The sequence below is a fragment of the Coregonus clupeaformis genome, unplaced genomic scaffold, assembly GCF_020615455.1.
Source record: "Coregonus clupeaformis isolate EN_2021a unplaced genomic scaffold, ASM2061545v1 scaf0270, whole genome shotgun sequence".
Lineage (NCBI taxonomy): Eukaryota > Metazoa > Chordata > Actinopteri > Salmoniformes > Salmonidae > Coregonus > Coregonus clupeaformis.
The window spans coordinates 50,001-75,802 of record NW_025533725.1 but is presented as its reverse complement, the minus strand read 5'-3'; the positions used below and the strand labels follow the sequence as shown (position 1 = coordinate 75,802).

Below are 25,802 nucleotides of genomic sequence, written 5' to 3'. Positions count from 1 at the left end.
ATTGATCAGAAATACTGTGTAGACATTATTAATGTTGTAAATGGCTATTGTAGCTGGAAACTGCAGATTTTTAATGGAATATCTACATAGGCGTACAGAGGCCCATTATCAGCAACCATCAGTCCTGTGTTCCAATGGCACGTTGTGTTTGCTAATCCAAGTTTCATTTTAAAAGGCTAATTGATCATTAGAAAACCCTTTTGCAATTATGTTAGCACAGCTGAAAACTGTTGTGCTGATTAAAGAAGCAATAAAACTGGCCTTCTTGAGACTAGTTGAGTATCTGGAGCACCAGCAATTGTGGGTTCGATTACAGGTTCAAAATGGCCAGAAACAAATAACTTTCTTCTGAAACTCGTCAGTCTATAATTGTTCTGAGAAATGAAGGCTATTCCATGCGAGAAATTGCCAAGAAACTGAAGATCTCGTACAACGCTGTGTACTACTCCCTTCACAGAACAGCGCAAACTGGCTCTAACCAGAATAGAAAGAGGAGTGGGAGGCCCCGGGGCACAACTGAGCAAGAGGACAAATACATTAGTGTCTAGTTTGAGAAACAGACACCTCACAGGTCCTCAACTGGCAGCTTCATTAAATAGTACCCACAAAACACCAGTCTCAACGTCAACAGTGAAGAGGCGACTCTGGGATGCTGACCTTCTAGGCAGAGTTGCAAAGAAAAAGCCATATCTCAGACTGCCCATCTTAATCTTTTCTTTTTATTGGCCAGTCTGAGATTTGGCTTTTTCTTTGCAATCATTGGAACACAGGACTGATGGTTGCTGATAATGGGCCTATGTAGATATTCCATTAAAAATCAGCCATTTCCAGCTACAATAGCCATTTACAACATTAACCATGTCTACACTGTATTTCTGATCAATTTGATGTTATTTTAATGGACAAAAAAATTGCTTTTCTTTCGAGAATTTCTAAGTGACCCCAAACTTTTGAACGGTAGTGTATATGCGATCATATACAAATGTAAACAAGGTTCAAGTCATCTGTAAGCGTATGTCATACTCTATAAATGGTGTACAAACATACATAGTGCGTTATGTCACATTTGGCAATTCAACCTACAGTGGGAATTGTCACCCTTTATAGAGTATGACATACGCTTATAGATGATTTGTGAAGCATTTATTTAGTGCTTATGAAGCCTTTGTGTATGCTATATGTTGCACTTTGTTCAAAGTGGGACCGATTTTTCTAGCCATTATACTTTACAACACTGAATCTTCAAAATACTCCTGACACATTTTTTTTTTTAACGGTTTTCGTAAAACGTTGTTCTAGAATGTAAAAGAAGACTTCCTTTTTGAACATTTAAGTTTTTGTAATGGTGATTTATGACATGTATGCCTGCACTGTAAATACAACATTTATGTTTAAAAGGGGTGGTTAAATGTTAATACCCTTAATGTATTATTTGATTGCCTATGAAAATAAGCCTATCCCTTTATGGTTAGTGGTACGTACTCATATTGCTTCTGATTTGATCAATATTTCCTTGTCTATACATACTGTGTACATTAACTCTTTTTTCAATGTATTTATTTGGTCTGAACAATCAGTCAGTGACACATGACTATTTAATTTGTATTTAATATATCTTTGATTAAACAATCAACTATCAGCATATTTTTCTCAAATTACTTCTAACAACAACAAAAGTATGATCCAATGGCGTGCTGCTTGGATGTGGAGTGATAGACATTTATACATTTCCTATATGTATCAGAAATCATGTGGCAGACATTTTCATTTGCAGTGTTTTTGGTTCACCAATATGCTGAAAATAATGTTAAATAGAGCACAGTTTGTCTTAACGGACTGAAAATGCATTGAAAACAGAATGTACTGTGATAACTTTTTCTTGTACAGTTGTCAGAAACTTTAAATGTACAGGGGACACTGACCAAGCTGTACTATTTTACCTGTTGAGAATGTACCACTTTGAATTGGTTCCTACCTTGTTTGTTTTAAAGGGAATGTTCAAATGCCTTTTTAGGTACTAATAAACCCTTTCGGTAACTTTAAAGTGGTTGTATGATTTAATGGGAGGTAGGTGTTATCAAGTAGGGTGGGCTGGGCAAGGCCTGTGAAACAAAACAAAAAAACTTGTTCGATATGTTACCATCCATCTTACAAGCCATACAAAAGACAACAGCTATAAAGTAAATAATTTATTGTTTTGTGTTGATTTGAGACTGTCTTGACACAGTGCAAATTCAAAGTTCCTTTCAGAGTCTTATCAAAGGCATTCTTACAGCAACATTAAATGAGTTGAGGGCATCAGGTTACATGCGTATATATTCTCTACAGTATTTTTGGAATAGCTCACATAAGCTTAGTTTCTTGAAAGATCATACATGAGTTGATTATAGGTGGGTACTTTATAATTAGGTATTAAATCCACTTTAACTTAAAGACATTCTATGATTACCAGATTTTATGATGAGGGCCAGAAGTGACCTGACAAGGAAGAACTCATAGTTATGATAAATGCACTGTGATAGAAAGCTAGCTCTCCAGGTAATCTCTGGTAGTGAAATGGGCTGTATCTTAGTCCTGTAGCTGTTCACTGCTTCACTCCCTGGCTACGCTGATGCTCCTCCTCCACAACAATATCTGGCTCTACCTCCGTCTGTGTCTCGGTCTCCTCTTCGCCCTCCTCCCTGTACACGTGGTCTGGGTCTGCCACTCCCTGGAGCTCCCTGGGGCCGGCCTCCAGGCGGAACAGGGTAGGGACGCGGCCCAGGATGGGGTTGGTCTCCTGCAGGCCTGAGATCCATTGGTTCAGGGTGGCCTGGTCTCCCTGGCTTGTCATACACATGGCGAACACCGGCCCTTCATCCACTGCAGAAAACAAAGACGTATACGGTCTATCACTTACTGTACACCACTGCACCTCACATAATGTCCTGTATGAATTATTACAGCTGTGCCCAGCATTAATTTAGTTTGTGAGATATCTAAAGCTTTGTTGAATTGAACTCATTAGTTCCTAGGTGTTTTATCTTACCGTCTTCCACGTCGAAGCTGTCGTCGTCCCCCATGTCCCGGTCCAAGTCCAGGTCCAGCTGAAGAGGGTAGTCGAAACACCTCTCAGGATCGTACGGCTCCTCCACCTGACAGGCAGAAAACAGGTACGGTAATAAATCAACCGTTACTGCTCAAGGTATAATAAAACAAAAACATACAATAATGCTATTGCAATAGTATGGAACAGATACTACTTAGGCAATATTCATAATCAAAATTATAACACTGTAAATGCTACCGTTAAAATATACACCATTATTTACAAATATACAATGTTATCATCCCTTTGGCTTTGACAGAGTTGCACAGGGTCTCCCACCTTCTCCTCAGGGGGCAGTGGGTCAGCCCTGAGTATGTAGTAGTAGACACAGATCTTTCTCAGCCACAGGGGGAAGGGGCCCTCCACAAACACAGGCCTGTTGGGGTTATGTTTAGCCAGCAGCTCCATCTGGTCTGGGCTCTGGATCCCTAACACGGGGGAAAGAGCAGAGAGGTAGGAATTAACATTGAGAGAACAGACACTGCGTTTATCATATGTTTGCATCCTCTAATACAGGGGTGTCAAACTCTATCCATGGAGGGCCTAGTGTCTGCTGGTTTTTGGTTTTTCTTTAAATTAAGCTCTAGACAACCAGGTGAGGAGAGTTCTGTACTAATCAGTGACCTTAATTCATAACTCAAGGACAAGGGAGGAGTGAAAACCCGCAGACACTCGGCCCTCCGTGGAATGAGTTTGACACGTGCTCTAATACCATTGATAACCTATACAATTGATCATTGTTAACCTAAATATTTGCTGACCACAAAATACGAGCTATATCAACTGAAAACCCTGCAACTAAAGATAATCGGAGAAAACCTTGGATTTGGATCAGAGTTTGTATGTAAAAGGAGAGGGAACTTTGATTATCTACCTACGACGTGTGGAAAGGTGATCTCCTCTCCTGACTCAGAGATGTCGGTACAGGGCATCTGGTAGACGGTGACCTTAGCGTCCAGGTCGTTGGCGATGCGGTTGAGACTGAGGCGGGCCAGATCTACAGGATCCTCAGGGAGCTGCAGGGGGACGGGGAAGGGGTTGGCATGCTTGAACTTGGGGAACCAGTACATGATGCGCTGGTACTTCCTCATTGGGTGGCTCTTGTCCCCGAAGATCTGGACAATCAGGACCTTACTCTCGACGTTTGGCATGATACCTGATGACACAATTTTTTAAATGAATGACAAAAAGTGGTCTGTCAATAATAATACACTAGCTACTTATTTTAATGGTTTGAGAGACACTGTTCTGAAAAACTGTTGGCCAAATCTCTCACCCACAAGCTCCCTCCCCACCCACCATAGTTCTCCATCTGTTCCAGCAGTTGCACCCCACACTCCTGCTGTCGGGGGTAGTGGTTGAACATGCGCTGGATAAAGTTCCTTGGCACAAACACCTCCTTGGGAAAGACATCCAACAGCTTGTTGTAGACTGTAAGGTCCCGTTCCACACCAAACTCTGGCATCTTCTTCAAGGCTGCGTATATGAACTCTACGTGACCCCGACGCCGTATGTCCCTCTTACGGAAGACATCCACCACTCTGTTGAAGGTGGCCTTAGTCTTGGCCTCCCTGGCCACCCTCTCAAACAGGTCATCATGAGTGATCAGTGACTTGTCCTTCTTAATTCGATCCTCATGCTCTTCACCAGGGTTTGTGGGTACGGGCTGGCTCTTATAACATCCAGGGCTGCCATGGAAACGCCTGAGTGCCTGTTGATGACGAGGAAATACATTGACGAGGAGATACAAGCAGTCAACATAGTTCAACAAAATGCATAAAAAGGGTAACTTGATATCGTAGTCATCCTAACCCTACGGTTGAGGATAATGATCATCCATCATTATCAACTCAAAACAAACGGCCATGTTGATGTGATTACCTGGGAAACTTCATAAGGGTTTCACCCTTGGTCCCTTTCAGACAATTTTTTGTGCAGTGTGAAAACTCCAAAGGAACTCAGACCCCTCAAAAGAGCCCCTGAAGCGAACTGAACTGAGACCATCTCGAAAGGTGCTCTGAGTTCAGTTTGCTTGAATTTCGCGGTCCGGTTACCTTTTTTAGGGCAATGTGAACACAAAGCTCCCCAGGTTCGCTTGTGATTATTCCCACACCACACACTAGGCTTCTGCAACACCGTTCCCCTGCCATAACCCCTCACATTGGTGCCACAAAAGAGAGAAGATGATGATGATGTGCAGGTTTGCGGAAAAAACGTGTGCTGTTTTTTTGGACATTGATTAACGATTTTCAAGGATGCACAGAAATTCCAAAAAATGTGGAGCTCTTAGTTCAAGATTATTTGTTTGCAATATGTGATCTATAGTATAGGCTAAGAGAGCTTCATAAGCTGTTTATTCGATTGTGGGGTTTGAATAGTGTGAGAAGACAACATAATTCATGAGAATCACAACAGGGTACAAAATCAATTCTAGCTCTTAAAGGGGCAGTAGCCTACATTGGGTGTACAATGTTCAATTACAGCATTATTTAATCTGCAGTTATTCTTCTGCCATTTATTCTGTTACCAATAATATTGACATGTTAATATTATCTTCTGATTACAATTATGTCTAATCTTTTAAATAAATGCAATCTATTAGCTTCCAAAATTCAAGTAGGTATAGCTAGCTGTCCGTTCTGAAGGAATGGTTTGTCCTACACTTTGTAAAAACCCAGAGTGCATTGAGTGAATTTTGGGAAAAGATATTGGTTCCATTCTAAACATAGCAATGTGAATTCAAAGAGGACTCGAACCACAACATAGGTGAAGTGAACTAGCTAGAGTTGAGTCCCCATTTAAAGGCAAGGGCAATGTGAATACAAAGAGACCTGAGATCTTTAGCTTCTTCTTTTTTTACCTCCGGAGTTTACTTTAAAGAGGACTATATTTGAAAACAACCCTAGGGAGTGACTTACCTGACCACATGTGTTGTGTACTGTTATTAGGGACAGTGCTGTGGCTGGCTTAAGCAGGGCAGCATTCTGGACAGATGCTCTGACAGAAGGAGCCAGGAACCCTAGACTCTGGAGCCGTAGTAGACAGCGGGCACAGTTCATAGTACATGCATCATGTGGATCCTAAGAGAAAATAGTGACATGATTAACAAGATAAGCAGATGGGACAAATAGTACAGGGACACTTATGAATCTGCATCAATATGAATATTGTTACAACTTGCAAACACATAAGCGTAGTCTGTTGATCAATCTCTGTGGTTTTGAGGGGTGCATGACACGATCATAGACTGTAAAGGAGACAACTGACATACTGAGGAAAGCTAGCAAACTAAGTACTTATCTTCACGCTAGCTATAAGTAGCCATGTTCAATTTATTAATGTGACAGTTCAACTTGTGTGAGACAGAAGCTCGATACTTACACAGGGACGTAAAAGGGTGAGGTTAATCTCCTTTGTATCAAATCTCCTTCAGACATGTCTCTCCATGGGCACCTCCATGTTGAAACCGCTGCGGTATAAGAACCAGAGATACGACAGAAAGCATGAGATAGGAATCACATTGGTCAATGAATGGAGAACGTATAACGCCCCACCCAGCAGACCGTCGACCAATCGCGTTCACGTTGTCATGCCGCGTCACGCAGTTGCTAAGCTAATCGTCATGCAAATCCTTTCTCAAAGTCAGGGTATGAGACGAGAAACCTGCCTATTTTTCTCTAAAGTATGTCATGTCGCGATTCAAACGCTATACGATATTACAGAGAACAAGTTAATTATCTCACATCTCGGAAAATATTTATAATGTTGTACTTCTTGTTCACGAAATTCATGCTAATGTTGGGTTTTTGAGCTAACGCCCAATTGACTACCATTCACTTCTTGAAGGAGAGCTCTCCTTGTCCCAGAATCACCCAGAATGCAACGCGGGCCCATTGCCGACGCATGGGCAACGTACACAATGACCGTTGATACGATCCAATACATTTTCCCATCTCCTCAAAAGTGTTTCTGTAAGAATCAGGCTGCATTTCCTGTTTCAACCGCGTTTTCATTCCCCCATAATAACAGAAACAAGGACGCCGACTTCCGTTCCGCCATCATGTGGGCGTGCAGTACACAAACACGCCACCAGGTGGCAGGAAATCTCTGTGAAAATAAAATAAATCAGTTGAACAGAACTTTTGGATGACAGGGGGTGTAACTAATAGTTTATGTATACACTAGATGACTATTTGGGGGCACTGTGTTGAAGCCACCTCACCTCCATCTTGGCACTCCCTTGTAAAAAATAATAATTGGAAGCTATAAAAATTCACTTATTAATGTCTACATTCGTTTCTGCCATGTGTATTCTATTACAGACAGTTTTACATTATATTATGTGAGCTAAACACAAATAAAAAATAAAATACAAATATTTACAAACTAAAGTATAATTTTTTTAGATGACTAATGTAACTGTCCCCACTACAACAACAACATACATAAATACATGTAATTTTGTCTATGAAACATTTAATTGAAATACTGTAGATTTGCATTCATTCCTATGGAGGACTGCTCCTACCGGGGAGTGCCAATATGGCCGACCGATGTCTTCAAATCCTCTCAATGGCCAATACATAGCGTCAGCAATCCAGAGTTTATATACATCATTAGGTGTGTTACAAGTTTCAGTAAGGAGCATATTATTACATGCACATGTAGTCGTAGAAAAACAAGGGGATAGTTAACCCATCCTTTTCTTCAGGCGCATATTTTTGGCAATTCTAGTGCATGATAATCTATTGAGCATTTGCCCACCCGATGCTCAGCTCATTTCCTGGATTTATGTACAGTAAGTATTTGAGTAAATTTTTTAGGCCAATCCTCTCTAGCAACTGCGTACGTTCGTTGCCATGCATGCCTCCTCTCTTTTCTCAAGAAAGAACTTCAGCACGAGTTCCCGAGTGTGACTTCTGACACCCTCAGGTAAAGCAGCGGCATACAGGATGGAAAATACACCAAAAAACAAACTTCACTACTAGAAAACAGTAAATAACTCCTGGACAATCAATCATGGATGGTTCTACGAATAGTCTAGGTAAGTCAAGCATCTCAAATCTTATTTTTAGTCAACTCTTTATTTATTCAATTTTGAGTAGACTACACAGTAAATTGGCCGGCGTTACCTAGTTTTGATTTTTAAGTGTAACATTTCTAGTGTTGATGGTGTAAATTAAAATAACATCAGTGTAGGCCCATTGCAACTGTTTTTTTTATCTCAATATCAAATAATTTCTGCGTAACAATTAAGTACCTTACTGTGATAGTTTTCAATTAAAATAGTCAAAAAGAAACAAAAATAGCTTCTTAGCTAAATGCTATTTCTCAAGCAAGAATTTTGCTGGGACTTCCTGGGCGTGGTCTGAGAGAGGGGCCTAATTGGAGGAACCTAATAGGAGGGATGTGTAACCTGAAAACTAGCTGTTATTGACAGAGAGGAGGGCAAACTCTCAATTAACTTATACAGGTGGTCCAAAAACCCCACCCAGGAAAACAAGCTAACATTTCAGGCAGTCTTTTCAAACACCTCTTAAAGTGCATTATCATAATTTTCACAATTACACAGAATTATTCAAACCTAATGTTTACTAACTGTAAGTCGCTCTGGATAAGAGCGTCTGCTAAATGACAAATGTAAATGTAATGTAAAATGTAATGTGGAAATATATATATGTGGTCCTCTGTAGCTCAGCTGGTAGAGCACGGCGCTTGTAACGCCAAGGTAGTGGGTTCGATCCCCGGGACCACCCATACACAAAAATGTATGCACGCATGACTGTAAGTCGCTTTGGATAAAAGCGTCTGCTAAATGGCATTTTTAAATTTATTTTATTTTATTTTATTTTATATAAAACACAGGACAATTAAGTTTTTGACTGCGTTGCCCCTTTAATAACCAGAGTTGAACCAAAACCACGGCCATCATTATCATATTTCCCAGCATACTCTATTGCAGGTTGATTTTTTAGAATTGTTTGTTTCAATGTCTAGGCCTATGTTTTTGCATGCGCATTGATTAATTAATTATGCTACTCAAATATAAATAACACCATTTTCTAAACTAATCCTATCTGTTACTAGGCCTTATTGCACCCATTACTGAAACACTTTAGATGATTTAGGTAGTCTAATACACTGCATGGCCAAAAGTATGTGTACACCTGCATGTCAAACTTCTCATTCCAAAATCATGGGCATTAATATGGAGTTGGTCTCCCCTTTGCTGCTATAACAGCCTTCACTCTTCTGGGAAGGATTTCCACTAGATGTTGGAACATTGCTGCGGGGATTTGCTTCCATTCAGCCACAAGAGCACTAGTGAGGTTGAGCACTGATGTTGGGCGATTAGGCCTGGCTCGCAGTCAGCGTTCCAATTCATCCCAAAGATGTTCAATGGGGTTGAGGTCAGGGCTCTGTGCAGGCCAGTCAAGTTCTTCCACACCGATCTCGACAAACAATTTCTGTATGGACCTCGCTTTGTGCACGGGGGCATTGTCATGCGGAAACAGGAAAGGGCCTTCCCCAGACTGTTGCAACAAAGTTGGAAGCACAGAATCGTCTAAAATGTCATTGTATGCTGTAGCGTTAACATTTCCCTTCACTGGAACTAAGGGGCCTAGCCTGAACCATGAAAAACAGCCCCAAACCATTATTCCTCCTCCACCAAACTTTACAATTGGCACTATGCATTGGGGCAGGTAGCATTCTCCTGGCATCCGCCAAATCCAGATTCGTCCGTCGGACTGCCAGATGGTGAAGCGTGATTCATCACTCCAGAGAACGCATTTCCACTGCTCCAGAGTCCAATGGCGGCGAGCTTTACACCACTCCAGCCGACGCTTGGCATTGCGCATGGTAATCTTAGGCTTGTGTGTGGCTGCTCTGCCATGGAAACCCATTTCATGAAGCTCCTGACAAACAGTTCTTGTGCTGACGTTGCTTCCAGAGGCAGTTTGGAACTCGGGAGTGAGTGTTGCAACCGAGGACAGACGATTTTTACGTGCTACGCGCTTCAGCACTCGACGGTTAAATAAAAAAGTAATTTGCATCATCAGCATATTGAAACATAGGTTGTTTATTAGCTTTAAGAGTATCCCCTACCACGATGCATGAACACATCAATAACCCCAACATCTGGGCCCCAAATGAACTCAGCATTGTTTTAAATGGGACAAAAAGTCAGTCAGTGGCTGTTATACTAATTGTTCATGCCTCCTTTTTGCATTGGCATTGGTTATGCTAGCGCCTTGACAATGAAACTTTTACTGGTTCTATAATGTTGGAGTACAATGGGAGCCATTGTGGCACATCTGTTACTGTCCCACCTCATGTGCTGATGTTTTGTTTACCGTCTTGTAAAATGGTGGGTGGTTAGGCACACAGGGGAACAGTCAACATCACGTGGACAAACGCCCCGTTAGCATCTGTGGGCAAGGCCTGTCTGTCAGTGTGTCTCACTGACTAGAATATGTCCCCGTTAGCACAGATCTAGGATAAGCTCATCCTACAGCAATCCTAACCTCAACCATTGAGGGCTTAAGAAGCAAAACTGCCCTCAGATCAGCGCTATGTGTTATTCAGTAAGCAGGATTGGGATGTCAATGTCAGCGAGTTTACATTCAGGGGTCATTGTCATTGTCTGCCTCTGTGGGTGTTAGGCTGAACTGTCCATCAAATAACTGGCATCTCTATGTCTCTCTCCACAGCAAGCTGACACTCCCATGCTGCTCAGTCACCAATCACAAATCAATGCTGACGAGGGTCTGAGAACTTGTCAATGTCAGATAGCTTGCTGATATCTGTACCGCTTCATTCGACACTGCATTTTCATTGCAGTTCATAATTGTGTTTCTTACAAATATCAAATCGGTTCATTGTTCTGACAAGATTTGTGTCCCAATCCCTTGAGTACCCTAAGCTGTTACATTAATCACCCATATGTAACCGGTGTGAAATGGCTAGCTAGTTAGCGGTGCGGGCTAGTAGCGTTTCAATCGGTGACGTCACTCGCTCTGAGATCTTGAGGTAGTTGTTTCCCTTGCTCTGCTAGGGCCGCGGCTTTTGTGGAGCGACGGGTAACGGTGCTTCGAGGGTGACTGTTGTCGATGTGTGCAGAGGGTCCCCGGTTCAAGCCCAGGTAGGGGCGAGGAGAGGGACGGAAGCAACTCTGTTACACATATAAAGCCTAAATCTACCGTAAACATCGAAAGAACTCCACTTCAGAAATGTTTAAATTGAGAGAAAAAAAGGTAGGTTCTTTTAACACAGTTGATTATATCCAGCAGCTCTTTGCACTACCATCCTCTGTGTGTGAGATCATACTGGTATTTCTGTAAGATTTATGCTGCCTGTACAAACAGTCAACAGAATACTTCATAGCTTTGTTATCTGCAAGCAAAGCAAGTATGGTCTTGCATAATTTCCCTCTGATTTAGTCTTGGCATCACAATCAGCTCAGTGACACAGTGTTGACCCCAAACAGCTCAAGAAAAATCTCCTCGGGCGTTTAGATGTATATTTTTAGATCGCTTAGATCCTCTTAATCTTGTGTTTAGCCTCAATATTTGCGACCAATATTTAATCTTCAGCTAGTATCAAATACAGAGCATTATATGGTAGGCTTTAGTGAGGATGTGTTATGGATTGATGAAGATGAAGGTCCACAGTTACCACTATTCAATCAGACTATTCTACTCTGAATTCTCTCATATGATAATAAGGCCTGATTGTAAAGAAGAGTTTTCTGTTGAACTTTGGACAGAGAGATATAGCAGCAGGCGGTATTCATTTCCCTGCATATATTCTCTCATGCGGGGTGAGACAGTGAGAGTGCTCTACTGTGATATGTCTGTCTGTTTCGGTTCAGTGTGATGAGTTAGACTGAAGACGGCATCGCCCACCACCCATGCAGGGGAGTACAGTACGGCACAGGATGTGTTGTGGTGGCGACATGCTCGTGATCACACGGGTCCCGGGGACAGGTGACGGGGACGGACGCTCGCTTTGGGTGGTGATGCTGCCACGGCGGTGGGGTTCACAGGAAAGGAGCTGACAGAGGGTGGGGGAACTGTGGGAAGAGGCTGTGTGTGTGTGTGTGTGTGAGAGAGAGAGAGACTCTCAACCAGCTGTCACTGCTGACTCTTCTGAGAGTCTGGGTTGGAAAAATTATGATAAATCAAATAGGCCCAAAATATTAAGGTGACCTTCTAGAAATATAGGAAATGGACTTTGATACAGCAAGATACGGATAAAGTCTAATTAGAGAAGACAAAACATCTAAAAACATAAAGATAGAGACGATAGTGTCCCCATAACCATAAAACCACTGCCTTGACACCAATTCAAACTTCCATAAAAAGTACCTTTTCCTTGAATGTTCTTCAAAAAGTCAGCCTGGGCAAGAGTGCCTTTTGAGAGGGAGCTGAGCAAATTGATTGAAACATTCTCCGAATTGGATGAGAAAGGTAGCGGCTTGGGCACATGCAGTCTGAACAAAGAGTCTGTTTTCTCTGTCCAAACCGCTTGGCTCCTCACAGAACAGCCCTACCGCCTACCGCCCACAAGACCTTAGATGACCCAGGCCACTCAGCATAAGTAAGTGATAGTGAAATTGACTACTAGAGCAACATCCTAGAAGGTTATAAACTAGCCAGAAACCTAACCTAACCTAACCTCACTCAAGTCGTTTATCAGTCTATCATCAATGATGGTTCTGATCTTTCTTTGTGATATGGCGTCATTCTCTGTACAAACATTGGCTTAAACTGAGCTCTTGAATAACAATTTGTTGTGGCGTTGTTTGAATTTCTCACTCAATTACTGTCTTTCAGTCACTATCATGAAGTCAGTATAAAGACAGTGGAGAATGTTGTTTTCATTTCCTACCAGTATTGTCATTTATCAGCGTATCATCATTGTGATGGTTCTGATCTGTCTTTGTGATATGTCAGCCAACCCTAGACAAACATTGGCTTAAACTGAGCCCTGGAATGATCATTTGTAGTTCAAGTTTCTCACAGTCTTTCAGTCACTGTCATCAAGTCGGTATATAGACTTAATGGAGAATGAAGTTTTATATTTTTCTACTGCCAGTGTGGCATGGGTATGCTTCTGCAAGAAAAACTATTTTCAGCTTTGTTGATTTAAAATGGATTGAAAGAGAGTGGAGAAAGCAAGAGAGACAGAAAGACATATATATATATATATATAGAGAGAGACAGACAGGAAAAGCCAGAGAGAGAGAGAGACAGACAGACAGGCAAAGCCAGAGAGAGAGAGAGGGATGAATAGAGAAAATGAGAAAGATGTGAGGAGCAGAGCGGCTCCAAGAGACCACACTCCAATTCAGCTCTCTAGCTGTCGCCAACTCTTGATTGCTTCAAGCCCCATCCAGTCCAGCCATTGTGAATATGTTGTGAATCTCTCCTCTCCAGCTTCCACTTCTGCTAAACTAATGTGACTCACCCTCAGGCCAGTTGTAACGACTACAAGAAGAGAAGCAGGGAAATGTGTAATAGCAGTGTGTGTGTGTGCGTGCGTGCCCACGTGTGTGGTTGTGTACGTGGATGCTTGTGTGTGTGTGCATCTGTGTGTTTATGTGCGTGCATGCATGCTTGTTAGGCTTTACACAGGAAGCCCAATTCTGATCTTTTGGCCAATTATTGGCAAAAGAGCTGAGAGATCGGGATTGGGCTTCCTGTACACTTAGCCTCAGTGTGCATTTGACCGTGTGTGTGAGCAAACAACCCTCTCTGGTTCTCTTTAACAAAGTACAGCATTATTGCGCGGGAAGAAAGGAAACATATTCCCCTATTTCCGTTCTCCTCCTGGACATCCTATTCCCATCTGTTGCTCCGGCTCCCGTTCACAACTGTAAATAGCATACCTCCCCTAAAAACAGACCAAGAACACAAACCTCTAATTACTTCCTGATGTGTTCAGGAGTGCTATTGGCTACGTTCTTGAACATCCCCCTGAAAGTCAAAGGTGGCCTGTGGCTAGGACTGCAAGTTCTTGAACTTATGCCTCATCACGAATAAATGCATAGTTACAAGGTACACTATATATACAAAAGTATGTGGACACCCCTTCAAATTAGTGGATTCAGCTATTTCAGCCACACCCATTGCTCACAGGTGTATAAAATCGAGCACACCGCCATGCAATCTCCCTAGACAAACATTGGCAGTAGAATGGCCTTACTGAAGAGCTCAGTGACTTTCAACGTGGCACCGTCATAGGATGCCACCTTTCCAACAAGTCAGTTTGTCATATTTCTGCCCTGCTAGAGCTGCCCCGGTCAACTGTAAGTGCTGTTATTGTGAAGTGAAAATGTCTAGGCGCAACAATGGCTCAGCCGCAAAGTGGTAGGCCACACAAGCTCGGTTGCAACACTCACTACCGAGTTCCAAACTGCCTCTGGAAGCAACGTCACCACAGGAACTGTTTGTCAGGAGCTTCATGAAATGAGTTTCCATGGCCGAGCAGCCGTACACAAGTCTAAGATTACCATGCGCAATGCCAAGCGTCGGCTGGAATGGTGTAAAGCTCGCCGCCATTGGACTCTGGAGCAGTGGAAACGCGTTCTCTTGAGTGATGAATCACGCTTCACCATCTGGCAGTCCGACGGACGAATCTGGGTTTGGCGGGTGCCAGGAGAACGCTACCTGCCCCAATGCATAGTGCAAACTGTAAAGTTTGGTGGAGGAGGAATAATGGTCTGGGGCTGTTTTTCATGTTTCTGGCTAGGCCCCTTAGTTCCAGTGAAGGGAAATCTTAATACTACAGCATACAATGACATTCTAGACGATTGTGTTTCCAACTTTGTGGCAACAGTTTGGGGAAGGCCCTTTCCTGTTTCAGCATGACAATGCCCATGTGCACAAAGCGAGGTCCATACAGAAATTGTTTGTCGAGATCGGTGTGGAAGAACTTGATTGGCCTGCACAGAGCCCTGACCTCAACCCCATCGGACACATTTGGGATGAATTGGAACTCAGACTGCAAGCCAGGCCTAATTGCCCAATATCAGTGCCAACCTCACTAATGCTCTTGTGGCTGAATGGAAGCAAGTCCTCGCAGCAATGTTCCAACATCTAGTGGAACGCCATCCCAGAAGAGTGGTGGTTGTTATAGCAGCAAAGGGGGACCAACTCCATATTTATGTCCATCATTTTGGAATGAGATGTTTGAGGAGCAGGTGTCCACATACTTTGTTCATTGTTAATTATTTATGTAGTGTATCTTACAGTAACTCTTCTTTGCGAGTGCAGACCTACCTGCAACAATGCATTCTGGGACTGCAAGTGCCCAACTGTACCTTTGTACCTGCCAACTGTACCTGCAAGTGCCCAACCGGGCCCAACTGTACCATTTAATGACTAAGGTCTCTCACCCAGTTGTTATGGTGAAAACGTTATAGGCGCCACACCCACTGGTTGCTGTAGGAGTGTTACGCTAGATCCTGTTTTCCATGAAAAATGTACTCAGCACACTAGTTTTATAGGTACATGTATTGAAATGGAGCTCTTTATTATGGGTTTTATTAGTGGTGGCAGTTTTAATGGTTAGCATTAGCAACAGCAGCTGTAGGGCTATCAGGAGAGGGCTAATATTACAAGGCTAACCTTACATACAGTATATTGGCATTCATTTAATTGCTGAAAAATTCTGCCCACGTTCTTGGCTACATCTTTCATACCCCCCTATGACTCATAGAAGCCATGTTTGCTTAGATCAGACCTGTGATTGTTGTCATGAAATACTAGTATGGCTTCTTTCACCACAGATAATGATAATAATAGTGTACTTAATTTCTGTGTTCATTAAAATATATTAACGATAATGTTCAAAGCCCTATGATTCAGAGGTGCAGGCCCACACAATCTGAGGTAAATCAAGACACACTCTATATTATACACACACTGTCATACAATGTTTGTCCGGTGCAAAGTTTACGTGAGTCATTTGTGTATGAAGTTAAGCCTCTTTCCTGCACAAACACTGGGGTTGTGGGAGTGTTGTTGCCTCATGAGATTTTCTTTGTTCATGTGTTTGGCCTGAAGTTAGGATGTGTTCATCATTCTGTGTGTGTGTGTTAGTGGTGCGCGGGTCAGCTGTCTTTTCACCCGCACCCGCCCGCAATTGCTAATAACCCATCCGCAACCGCCCGACTATACAGTACATTCGGAAAGTATTCAGACCCCTTGACTTTTTCCACATTTTGTTACGTTAGTCTTATTCTAAAATTGATTTAATTGTTATTTTTCTCCATCAATCTGCACACAATAGCCCATAATGACAAGGCAAAAACAGGTTTTTATAAATTTGTACAAATTTATAAAAAATAAACTGAAATATCACATTTACATAAGTATTCAGACCCTTTACTCAGTACTTTGTTGAAGCACCTTCGGCAGCAATTACAGCCTCGAGTCTTCTTGGGTATGACGCTACAAGCGTGGCACACCTGTATTTGGAGAGTTTCTCCCATTCTTCTCTGCAGATCATCTCAAGCTCTGTCAGGTTGGATGGGGAGTGTCACTGCACAGCTATTTTCAGGTCTCTCCAGAGATGTTTGATCGGGTTCAAGTCCGGCCTCTGGCTGGGCCACTCAAGGACATTCAGAGACTTGTCCCGAAGCCACTCCTGCGTTGTCTTGGCTGTGTGCTTAGGGTTGTTGTCCTGTTGGAAGGTGAACCTTCACCCCAGTCTGAGGTCCTGAGCGCGCTGGAGCAGGTTTTGTATCAAGGATCTCTCTGTACGTTGCTCCGTTAATCTTTCCCTCGATCCTGACTAGTCTCTCAGTCCCTGCCGCTGAAAAACATCCCCACAGCATGATGCTGCCAACACCATGCTTCACCGTAGGGATGGTGCCAGGTTTCCTCCAGACGTGACGCTTGGCATTCAGGCCAACGAGTTCAATCTTGGTTTCATCAGACCAGAGAATCTTGTTTCTCATGGTCTGAGAGTATTTAGGTGCCTTTTGGCAAACTCCAAGCAGGCTGTCATGTGCCTTTTTACTGAGGAGTTGCTTCCGTCTGGCCACTCTACCATAAAGGCCTGATTGGTGGAGTGCTGCAGAGATGGTTGTCCTTCTGGAAGGTTCTCCCATCTCCACAGAGGAACTCTGGAGCTCTGTCAGAGTGACCATTGGGTTCTTGGTCATCTCCCTCACCAAGGCCCTTCTCCCCCGATTGCTCAGTTTGGCCGGGGGGACAGCTCTAGGAAGAGTCTTGGTGGTTCCAAACTTCTTCCATTTAAGAATGATGGAGGCCACTTTGTTCTTGGGGACCTTCAATGCTGCAGAAATGCTTTGGTACCTTTCCCCAGATCTGTGCCTCGACACAATCCTGTCTCGGAGCTCTACGGACAATTCCTTCGACCTCATGGCTTGGTTTTTGCTCTGACATGCACTGTCAACTGTGGGACATTATATAGACAGGTGTGTGCCTTTCCAAATCATGTCCAATCAATTGAATTTACCACAGGTGGACTCCAATCAAGTTGTAGAAACATCTCAAGGATGATCAATGGAAAGAGGATGCACCCGAGCTCAACTTCGAGTTTCATAGCAAAGGGTCTGAATACTTATGTAAGTAACCTGTTTTCGCTTTGTCATTGATGAGGATTTTTTTTTTATTCAATCCATTTTAGAATAAGGCTGTAACGTAACAAATTGTGGAAAAAGAGAAGGGTTCTGAATACTTTCTGAATGCACTGTATGTGATAGGCTAATGTGAAAATCTGTGTCCCACACCCGACCCTAACCCACTAATATAGAAAATGCGCTGCAGGCTACAGTCAGAGACAGCGGAACTAATTTTTTGACAGGGGGTGCAGGATTTATTTTGCCTGATTTAGATATGTTTCTGCTTATAATTTCCGACATTTTGGTAGGCAATTTTTTGTCAACTATAATTAGATACATGTAGCTTCTCTTCTGTCATTATATGTTACCCTAGAAGACTAAATAAACTCTTGCTCACCAAAGTAATATCATAAATTGATAGAATGAATGCTTGAATTTAGTTGTCATCGGTAATGTTTCCTGTCATCTCTGCGGAACAAAGACATTTAGAGACCGGGGAGAAAATGCAATAGGCTAACTAAAAAAAACTGGAAAGATTTTCTGTGCAAAATCAGTTTGACTGGTTGTAAATAGAAAGATAAGATTTCAGTTTGGCTTTGATGCGTATTTTATGTGGTTGAAATACTATCAGCTTTCATGTGCTAATAAAGATAGCTAGCACCTCAGGAGGTTGGTGACACCTTCATTGGGGAGGACGGGCTTGTGGTTATGGCTGGAGTGGAATCAGTGGAATGGGATCAAAGACATCAAACACATGGTTTGATGCCATTCCATTTGCTCCGTTCCAGACATTATTATGAGCCGTCCTCCCCTCCGCAGTCTCCACTGATATAGGTGGTATCTATATCTGCACATTCGCATTCTCTCAAGATGCTGAAATAAATAAGTCATATTTCTCCACTCCTGTTCCCGAGTCCAATTTTAGCCTACATTTGGTGTATCATTTTACTGCAAGAAATGCCTAATTCTGCAGGAGTTAATATATAGACCAGTTTCCATTGAACCCATCTGAACAGTAGGCTACAGTTCCCTTGACGTGCCATAGACCTATTTGAAGTCCCCGTCTTGTGACTTTCGAATTTGTATAGAGCCTCACACTCATCACATATAACGTAGCCGGCACTGCTACCATCCTCTTTTACCACTTCACCAAATCTTTCCAAAACATACATTTTCTGGCCCTCCCTTCTCTTTATTTTCAACTCTCCTTTTGCAGCTTTTCTCTTATTTAATTATACTCTGACATTGAGCTTTTTGCCTCTGTGGTTGGACATTAACTTTTTCAGCCCGTTCCCAAAAGCGATTGGCGTGTAGGCTATTTGGCGCCTGATAGTTAGGCCCTAAAGTTTAGGCTCACACTAATGCCACAAAGCCTAAAATAATGAAAGAAAATCCTCAGTGTAGCCTATAGATATAAATTGCACAGGAATGAGACATTTATGGATGTTTTACGGTAGGCGATTGTTTTCTCTTTGTTCAACCCGCCACCCACCCGCCCTTCATCCACACAATATTTAATGACCCTAAACCCTCCTTCCCCGCGATTATAACAGCGTGTGTGTGTGTGAGAGAGAACGAGGCTGAGAGAAAGCGAGTGATAGAACGATACTGCATGGAAGAGTGTATCTGCATCGACAAGTGAATAGAATAGATCATGTTTGAATGCTCCTGTACCCACTCCGTTGCATTCTCTCTCCTGTACGTTTGTCATTTCTACTTGGTTTAATTTTTGGCCATTCGTTTTTTAACTTAATGCTTAATGCTTCACGCACAGTTGATCAAGTCAGCTGAGATTTGCCAAAAGAGAGAAGAGTTGAAAGACTGTAAAGGAATCTTGCTGGCTTTTGATTTGGGTTTAAAGCCAGCGGATTGGAGCAGAGGCTAGTTATTGTGTTACAACACAGCTGAGTCCCATAGGCTGCGTTTAGACAGGTATCCCAATTCTGATATTTTTTCCACAAATTGGTATTTTGACCAATCACATCAGACCTTTTCACATTAGATCTTTATCAAAAGTGATCTGATTGGTCAAAAGATCAATTAGTTAGAACATATCAGAATTGGGCTGCCTGTCTAAACTCAGCCATAGAGCCTCACAACCACATTGTTTAGTGTACATTCTGAGATTAGACTTCCTCATTGCTTTGGGACCCTATTACCTGTAGGCCACAGAGCATCTACTCTTCACAATGCTGGTGAATATCAATATTCCATAGTGGACATTGTGCCCTAACTCAACCACTTGAGTCAGGTGTTTCCTATCCTTTGTTAGAGTACAGTAGTCTTGCTCTACCGCTAAATTCCAAGCCCTCTTCAAACAAGTGTGTGAAGTCATGTGTGCCTGTATATGTCATCATGACCAAGCTCTTGGAGTTTAACAACAGTTCGCCTGTGATTTATATTGAAAGTGTGGAATTTCAACTGGCAAGAAAATACGTGTACTGTATGTAGTGTATCAAAACCATGGCATAGAGTCTAACACACATTTTTAACCAGAGCCTTAGATATGACTATACAGTATATAGCTATGGTTCTAAAGTATAGACTTAAATGAATCCAAAACGCTTATAATACTGTAATGTTGATATAACTGGAAGATATCTGTTAGCGTCATTCTCCCATTTTCTTCATATTATACTGGGTGAAATTCTCCCATTTCCTTCATATTATACTGGGTGAAATTCTCCCATTTCCTTCATATTATACTGGGTGAAATGTCACTGTATTCTTCCATTGCTGTTGTTGTTCTGTCTCTGTGGTGTGTGTCCAGTGAGAGGCCCTGCACATGGTTGGCTCAGTCTCAGTCTGAACACAGACAGCAGAGAGAGTCTCCCTCCCAGCAAGCCTCAAAGACCCCATTGTGTGTGGAGTGAAGCCATGGTTCTGGTCCAGATATTGTGTGTGTGTGGGTGAATCGAATGAAGGCATCACTGGAATCCCTCTGTTTATGAAAAGAGAAACAGTCTTGTAGGCCTTAAGGCGAGAGATATTTTCATACTTTCAAGTTGATAAGCCAAACTAGTTCTCCTCTAGTGATGATTTGCATGTTCAGTTGGCCACTGCATTCTTACCCAACCGTTTAAAGTGTTATTGTCGCCTTTCAAGCCAAGCAAGGCAAACCGTGAAATGCTTTAAGAGTTCTTAGGAAACGGCTCACCCAGTGCTCAGTAGTAAGTGGGTGAGAGGCACTCAGTCAGAACCACTCCTCTCCGCAATCCTCAATGGGAATAAGCCCACTTACATTATAAATACTTATTATCAACAACAATAACTGTTAAATTTTGCTTAACTGCGACAGTGCATAGAGGAGTAGCATAGGGTATACCACCTGCTGTAATAAAGGGTTAAGGAGGAAGAGTAAGTACCAATCTGTGAGTCACTTTCATACCATAAAGGAAACGATAAGCTCCCCAACTTGAATATGATGCATGGAAGGCCTGGGAGAGGAGTAGGAGGTGGAAGAGGCGAGAAAGGAGGGAGGAGGAATAGTAGGTGGAGAAAGAAAGAGGAAGAATGTGGCAGTATTCAGAGTTGAAGTTAACTGACAGTTATGTGTGTCCTCTTGGAACGGACTTGGGAGAATGGAAGCCACACCCACTGGAAGCCAGTTTGTCCTGGTATCGTTATTGCATCACATTAACCCACTGTGCCAGATTCTCAAGGTATATAAACCTCTTGAACCCAGTAGATCGCAGAGCTGTTAAGGCATGTTTGGAACATGATTCATAGTTTTTCATTTGATCCCACAGAAACACTGTTTTAAGTACATCATCAATAGTCTTACAGATCCAAATGCATGATACAGAATATGCAGGCTATGTAATTCAAACAACCATGCATATTGACATGTAAGGTGACTATAGATTACTCTGTAATGTTAAATCAATTCAAACTTTATTTTCGTAGAACGTTTTACAAAAGTAGACCCAGAGAATCAGTCTATTGATCCATGATCAGGTTCTTAATCAATCAGACAACTTACTCTTTCCCCTGACCCAGAGAGACATAACAGTTTTATGTGACTGCATGGTCATTGGTCAGTCTGGTTACCATAGCAACGCATGTCCAATTTAGGGAGGAGGAAGGATTTCATAAAGTGATAGAAGAAGCAGGGGATTTTCCAACCGGGAACTGTAGACACACACACACACACACACACACTTTTGTTTTACAATTGATTCCCATTCAAAATCCTATTTTACCTAATTGTAACCCTAAACCTAATCCCTAAACCTAAAATAGCCTTTTTCTTGTGGGAACCAGCGAAATTGTGGGGACTGGCGAAATGTCCCCACAAAGGACAGTGAAACCAAACCCACACATACATACTGACACACAATAGAACAAATGTTGCCAACCAAAGCAGGAAGTTGTGCAAAAGAAAAGCTTCAGTTGGCTCAGGGTCTGATCATTAGTCACATGACATGTGGATTGTGACACCCTGGAATGCTGTCTTCCTCCCTTTCACCTCTGAGGAAATGTGTTGGAAATGTAAACATACAGGATGATATAATAGTTCCAATCCCAACATGTTGTACACACAGAGAACGGGTAAGTCTGTGGTGACTTACTAATAGCCTAACAGATCCAAATCCATTCATTAAACACAACTTATTGATAAACAACTCTTCCTACTGCCATGTCTCGGGAAATTAGCAGGAAACGTGGACATATACAGAATTAGAATGGAAAAGGCAGAGTGCCAACCCATGCACACTACTTTAGAGAAAGTACGTCTGCGGATACTTAACAACCATCTTAGCTAAACCCTTTTCCCCAAACACAACCTGATGATAAACAATTACAACATTCCGCTCCTTTTTTTGCGAGGCTGCCATTGGGAAATTGCAAACGGTTGAAAGAACCAGAAACACATGTTTTAGCTCCTTTTCTCCTAATAGTGTTAATAGTCTCCTGCCTTCTTTTTTTGATAGAAAGGGGACTTAGTTCAGTCAATGAGCAGCATCAAAGCCTCATGAAATTCAAGTATATAAACAATTTCTCTCCAAACTCATAGAAAATGTCATCCTGTCCTTTTAAGTTATACACTGTGCTGGATGAGGACATTAATGTTGGCTTCACAGACAGATGGTTGCAGGAGGCCCATCTTCATGCACAATGTAAGTCCTCCTGTCTCTTTGAGGAAGATTTGTGGACTGTTAGCAGTATTTACAACACTCACTGGGGTCATGTCTAACTGTGCCCATCTTTTGATGTTCTCTCTTCTCTGCAGTTCTTTCACAGTATTCCACCTATACATTGCTACTGCTTGGTTTATACCACTTCTGTGGGAGTTACAATGGGAGTCTACCTTAGCATCTACCAATCCAGACTGTCTAGTTCAATCTAGTTCCATACTATCTCCTGATTGGTTGTCTTGGTCCATCTGCTCAGATGATGTGTCGGCGGGCAGCAGCGCTGAGTACCCAGACAGAGTGTCCATGATGGAGGGGCGCCTTCAGTTGCAGGAAAATGAGATCATTCTGCTGAAGTCATCACTGGCCGACGCGCTGCGCAGGCTCCGCCTCCACGACCAGCTGATCCCCCTGCTCAAACAGCAGCTCATCGCAGGTGAGTGGCCAACCATCACACCTTAGATCAGATTACGGTCTTAAACGACTTGGTTTGACTACTTAAACGATGTAAGCTTGTCTACAGTAACAGAAGCCAATAGAATAGAATAGAATCAAATATATTATTATCCCACCCCATGACCATTGTTTTGTGCTGTTTGTTGCGTCTATGTGTTCATCCTAAATGTGTGTGATTGTGTCTTATTGTATATGACCTCAGTGAACCCTGCAGCGGCCCGTGTCCTGAACCAGGTCTTCTGCTCTGATGGTTTCTCCAGCTCCCGTAAACTATCGTCCAGCTCAGCCCTGGATGGCACCCGCCACCCTGCCACCAGGTACTGTACCAGCACAGAGGGACTGGGTGGGCAAAGAGTGGGTAGGAGAGACCTATATGAAGACATGGCTCTTAGATTAGCAATGTGTGTAAATAGGGAATTGTTTGTTCAGTCAAGATATTGGATTTATAGCATTCAACTTGTATAGTAAAGTCTTATTAGATTCAGTCTGATATTGTATGATGTTTTATCCTTGTTGATCTCAACTGTACACTGTGTGTGTCTCTAGCCAAGTGGGAAACAACATTGAAGGTGAGAATGGTCACTATGGGGACAATGGATCCCTAGCCCCCATGTGTAAGCCCCCTACATATGATCGGGATACCCAGACAGAGCTCACCCCGCTGGGGCAGGACCAGGGGCTAGACAGGGTCCCCCTGGCTCTCACCAGTGACGTCCAGAGCCTCTCCCTGGAAGATGCCCTCCCCAAGGGGATCTCTCTGACCGAGGGGTCCCTGGCCAAGCTCCACCGCGTCCAGGTGCTAGAAGAGGAGGACGAGGAAGTGGAAAAGGACCTGAGCTGGGCGTCTTCTGTAGAGGAGCCCATCCACCCCACCACCATCCGGAGCCTCCAGAGAGTGGACCTCCAGGACCCCAATGGCTCCACGGAGAGCCTGAGTTCAGCCCGCCAGACCCCAATCTCGGGGTCCCCAGCCCCCCCTAAGGACCTGTCCCCCAGCTCCCGGGGTGGACCTCTCTCCACTATCCTGGAGGGCCAGAATAAACCCTTGTGCGTTATCGCGTCCTCCTCCTTCTCCTCTTCTCCATTCATTCCTGCCTGATTGCATGGCTTTTGGGGATAAATCACCTCTTTTTGATCCCTGTCTCCTATTCTCTATGCTTGTGTTACTACAAACCCCCAGTGTCAAAACTCTAATCTAAGAATCAGTTTGTGGTAGACAGTTGACTGGGGAGCATACATTACGTCGTCTCTCCCGCTGGATCCGGCTGCTGTGTTATTTTCCATGTGTTTGAACCAGGGGCTAAATGAGGGTGATTGGGAACATAAGGCCCTGTGTCACATAATGACAGACTCATCGTATGCTGAGTGACACGTCCAAGAGAGGCAACACACACAGAATCAGGCACAGTGGAAAATGTGTTAAGGGTCGTGCGGCTCAACCCTGTGTATACAATATTGGTGAATGCTGGGATAAGCTGGGGGCCACAATGAGCGTTTTGCCATGTCAACACCTCTTTGATGTGGGGCTCTAGAATGCAACGTTTCAAAATGGCCGCATTGGCCAAGCAGCAGCCGTTTCACCGCATAGCCATAAAAATGAATAAAACACAGCCTAGTTATGTCTATAACTAAATTTGGTCTTAGCCCAAAGACTGAGAAGTGGTAGCCTAGTTATGCATGTCAGATGAGTAGGGCCCAAAGTTTTTCCCGTCAATGTAATCTGAACAGGAAAAACTCTGGACCATAGTTAAACTCCATGCCCTACAGATAAGACATTGAATCAATGTTAAGGGTTACGTTCAGAACAACTGGGGTTTGCAGTTAAACACAAGTTGAGTAGTTAACACTGTGTAACAGTAACACTGGGGTTGTGTTCATGAATGCACACTAACCTGATGATCAAATCTGAGCCTCACCCTTTAACAGATTTCTCCTCATTCAAGCATGAATTGATTCAGCATGATTTCCTGCATGTGGATATTTCAATGGGGCTTTTCATCTGAGTCAAATTGGTAGATTCTTTTGCTGCTCCATAATCACAAAAGAATTGCTACAGTATTCCTCTGATTGTGTTTGTGTTCTGTGTGTGTGTGTGTGTTGTTTTGAATGCTAGTTATGACTTGGAAGAGGCCTATTGCTGATTGATAGCATATGTTTCAGTTAGATCTAGTTAGCTCTATCATGCCACACCATGAGAACGAGTGGTACTATGAATGTGAAGTCATATCCAGAACCAAACAGTAATATGAACTAGGCTATTCAGTTACATTACATACTTAGATACATTATGTAGACAGTATTTGTATGTGTATAATCAGTAGGAGCCACAGGCTTCAGGGGAAGGGAGTCAGCTGGGTTTCACTTCCTAGTTCTACTTCCTGTTACATACCTCAAACATCCCTGGTCACATGACGAGGGCAATTTCCCTCTGATTATTGAGCACATCATTTCCTTACCAGGAAAATGGTCGTGTGGCTTACAGGGAAACTCTGGCCCGTCATAGAATACACGTTGAAACACTGTCACG

General features: G+C 42.9%; 2 protein-coding genes across 6 annotated transcripts in view; one reads left to right on the top strand and one right to left on the bottom strand.

Moving 5' to 3' along the window:
• Window positions 1-2,176: 2,176 nt before the first annotated feature.
• Window positions 2,177-6,644, bottom strand: ecsit (ECSIT signaling integrator). Its single transcript, XM_041867839.2, has 7 exons — window positions 6,470-6,644; window positions 6,007-6,168; window positions 4,388-4,799; window positions 3,963-4,244; window positions 3,368-3,516; window positions 3,029-3,134; window positions 2,177-2,862 (listed from the first exon to the last, which is right to left on the bottom strand). Exons 2-7 carry the CDS (start codon window positions 6,145-6,147, stop codon window positions 2,585-2,587), a joined length of 1,368 nt encoding a protein of 455 aa, XP_041723773.1. The 5' UTR covers window positions 6,148-6,168; window positions 6,470-6,644; the 3' UTR covers window positions 2,177-2,584.
• Window positions 6,645-7,659: 1,015 nt separating this feature from the next.
• Window positions 7,660-25,802, top strand: part of LOC121554163 (echinoderm microtubule-associated protein-like 3) — a 28,958-nt gene continuing 10,815 nt past the window's right edge. Inside the window, exons 1-5 of one of the 5 annotated variants that reach the window (XM_041867630.2) lie at window positions 7,660-7,886; window positions 8,021-8,132; window positions 23,079-23,255; window positions 23,478-23,592; window positions 23,822-24,322. In XM_041867630.2, the coding sequence (XP_041723564.1) occupies window positions 8,108-8,132; window positions 23,079-23,255; window positions 23,478-23,592; window positions 23,822-24,322 (818 nt within the window). In that variant the 5' untranslated portion in view covers window positions 7,660-7,886; window positions 8,021-8,107. Of the gene's footprint in view, window positions 8,133-23,078; window positions 23,256-23,477; window positions 23,593-23,821; window positions 24,323-25,802 lie in introns of all 5 variants that reach the window. The other 4 variants (XM_041867629.2, XM_041867628.2, XM_045214505.1 and 1 more) reach the window with 4 other exon arrangements.

What these genes read in the sequence shown, in the direction of transcription:
- ecsit (XM_041867839.2), bottom strand. Translation starts at nt 6,147, where the DNA reads ATGAACTGTGCCCGCTGTCTACTACGGCTCCAGAGTCTAGGGTTCCTG. An exon ending in GGAACAGATGGAGAACTATG is followed by an intron (nt 4,245 to 4,387) that starts GTGGGTGGGGAG and finishes TTGTGTCATCAG; the next exon opens with GTATCATGCCAAACGTCGAG. An exon ending in CAGCTTCGACGTGGAAGACG is followed by an intron (nt 2,863 to 3,028) that starts GTAAGATAAAAC and finishes TGTTTTCTGCAG; the next exon opens with TGGATGAAGGGCCGGTGTTC.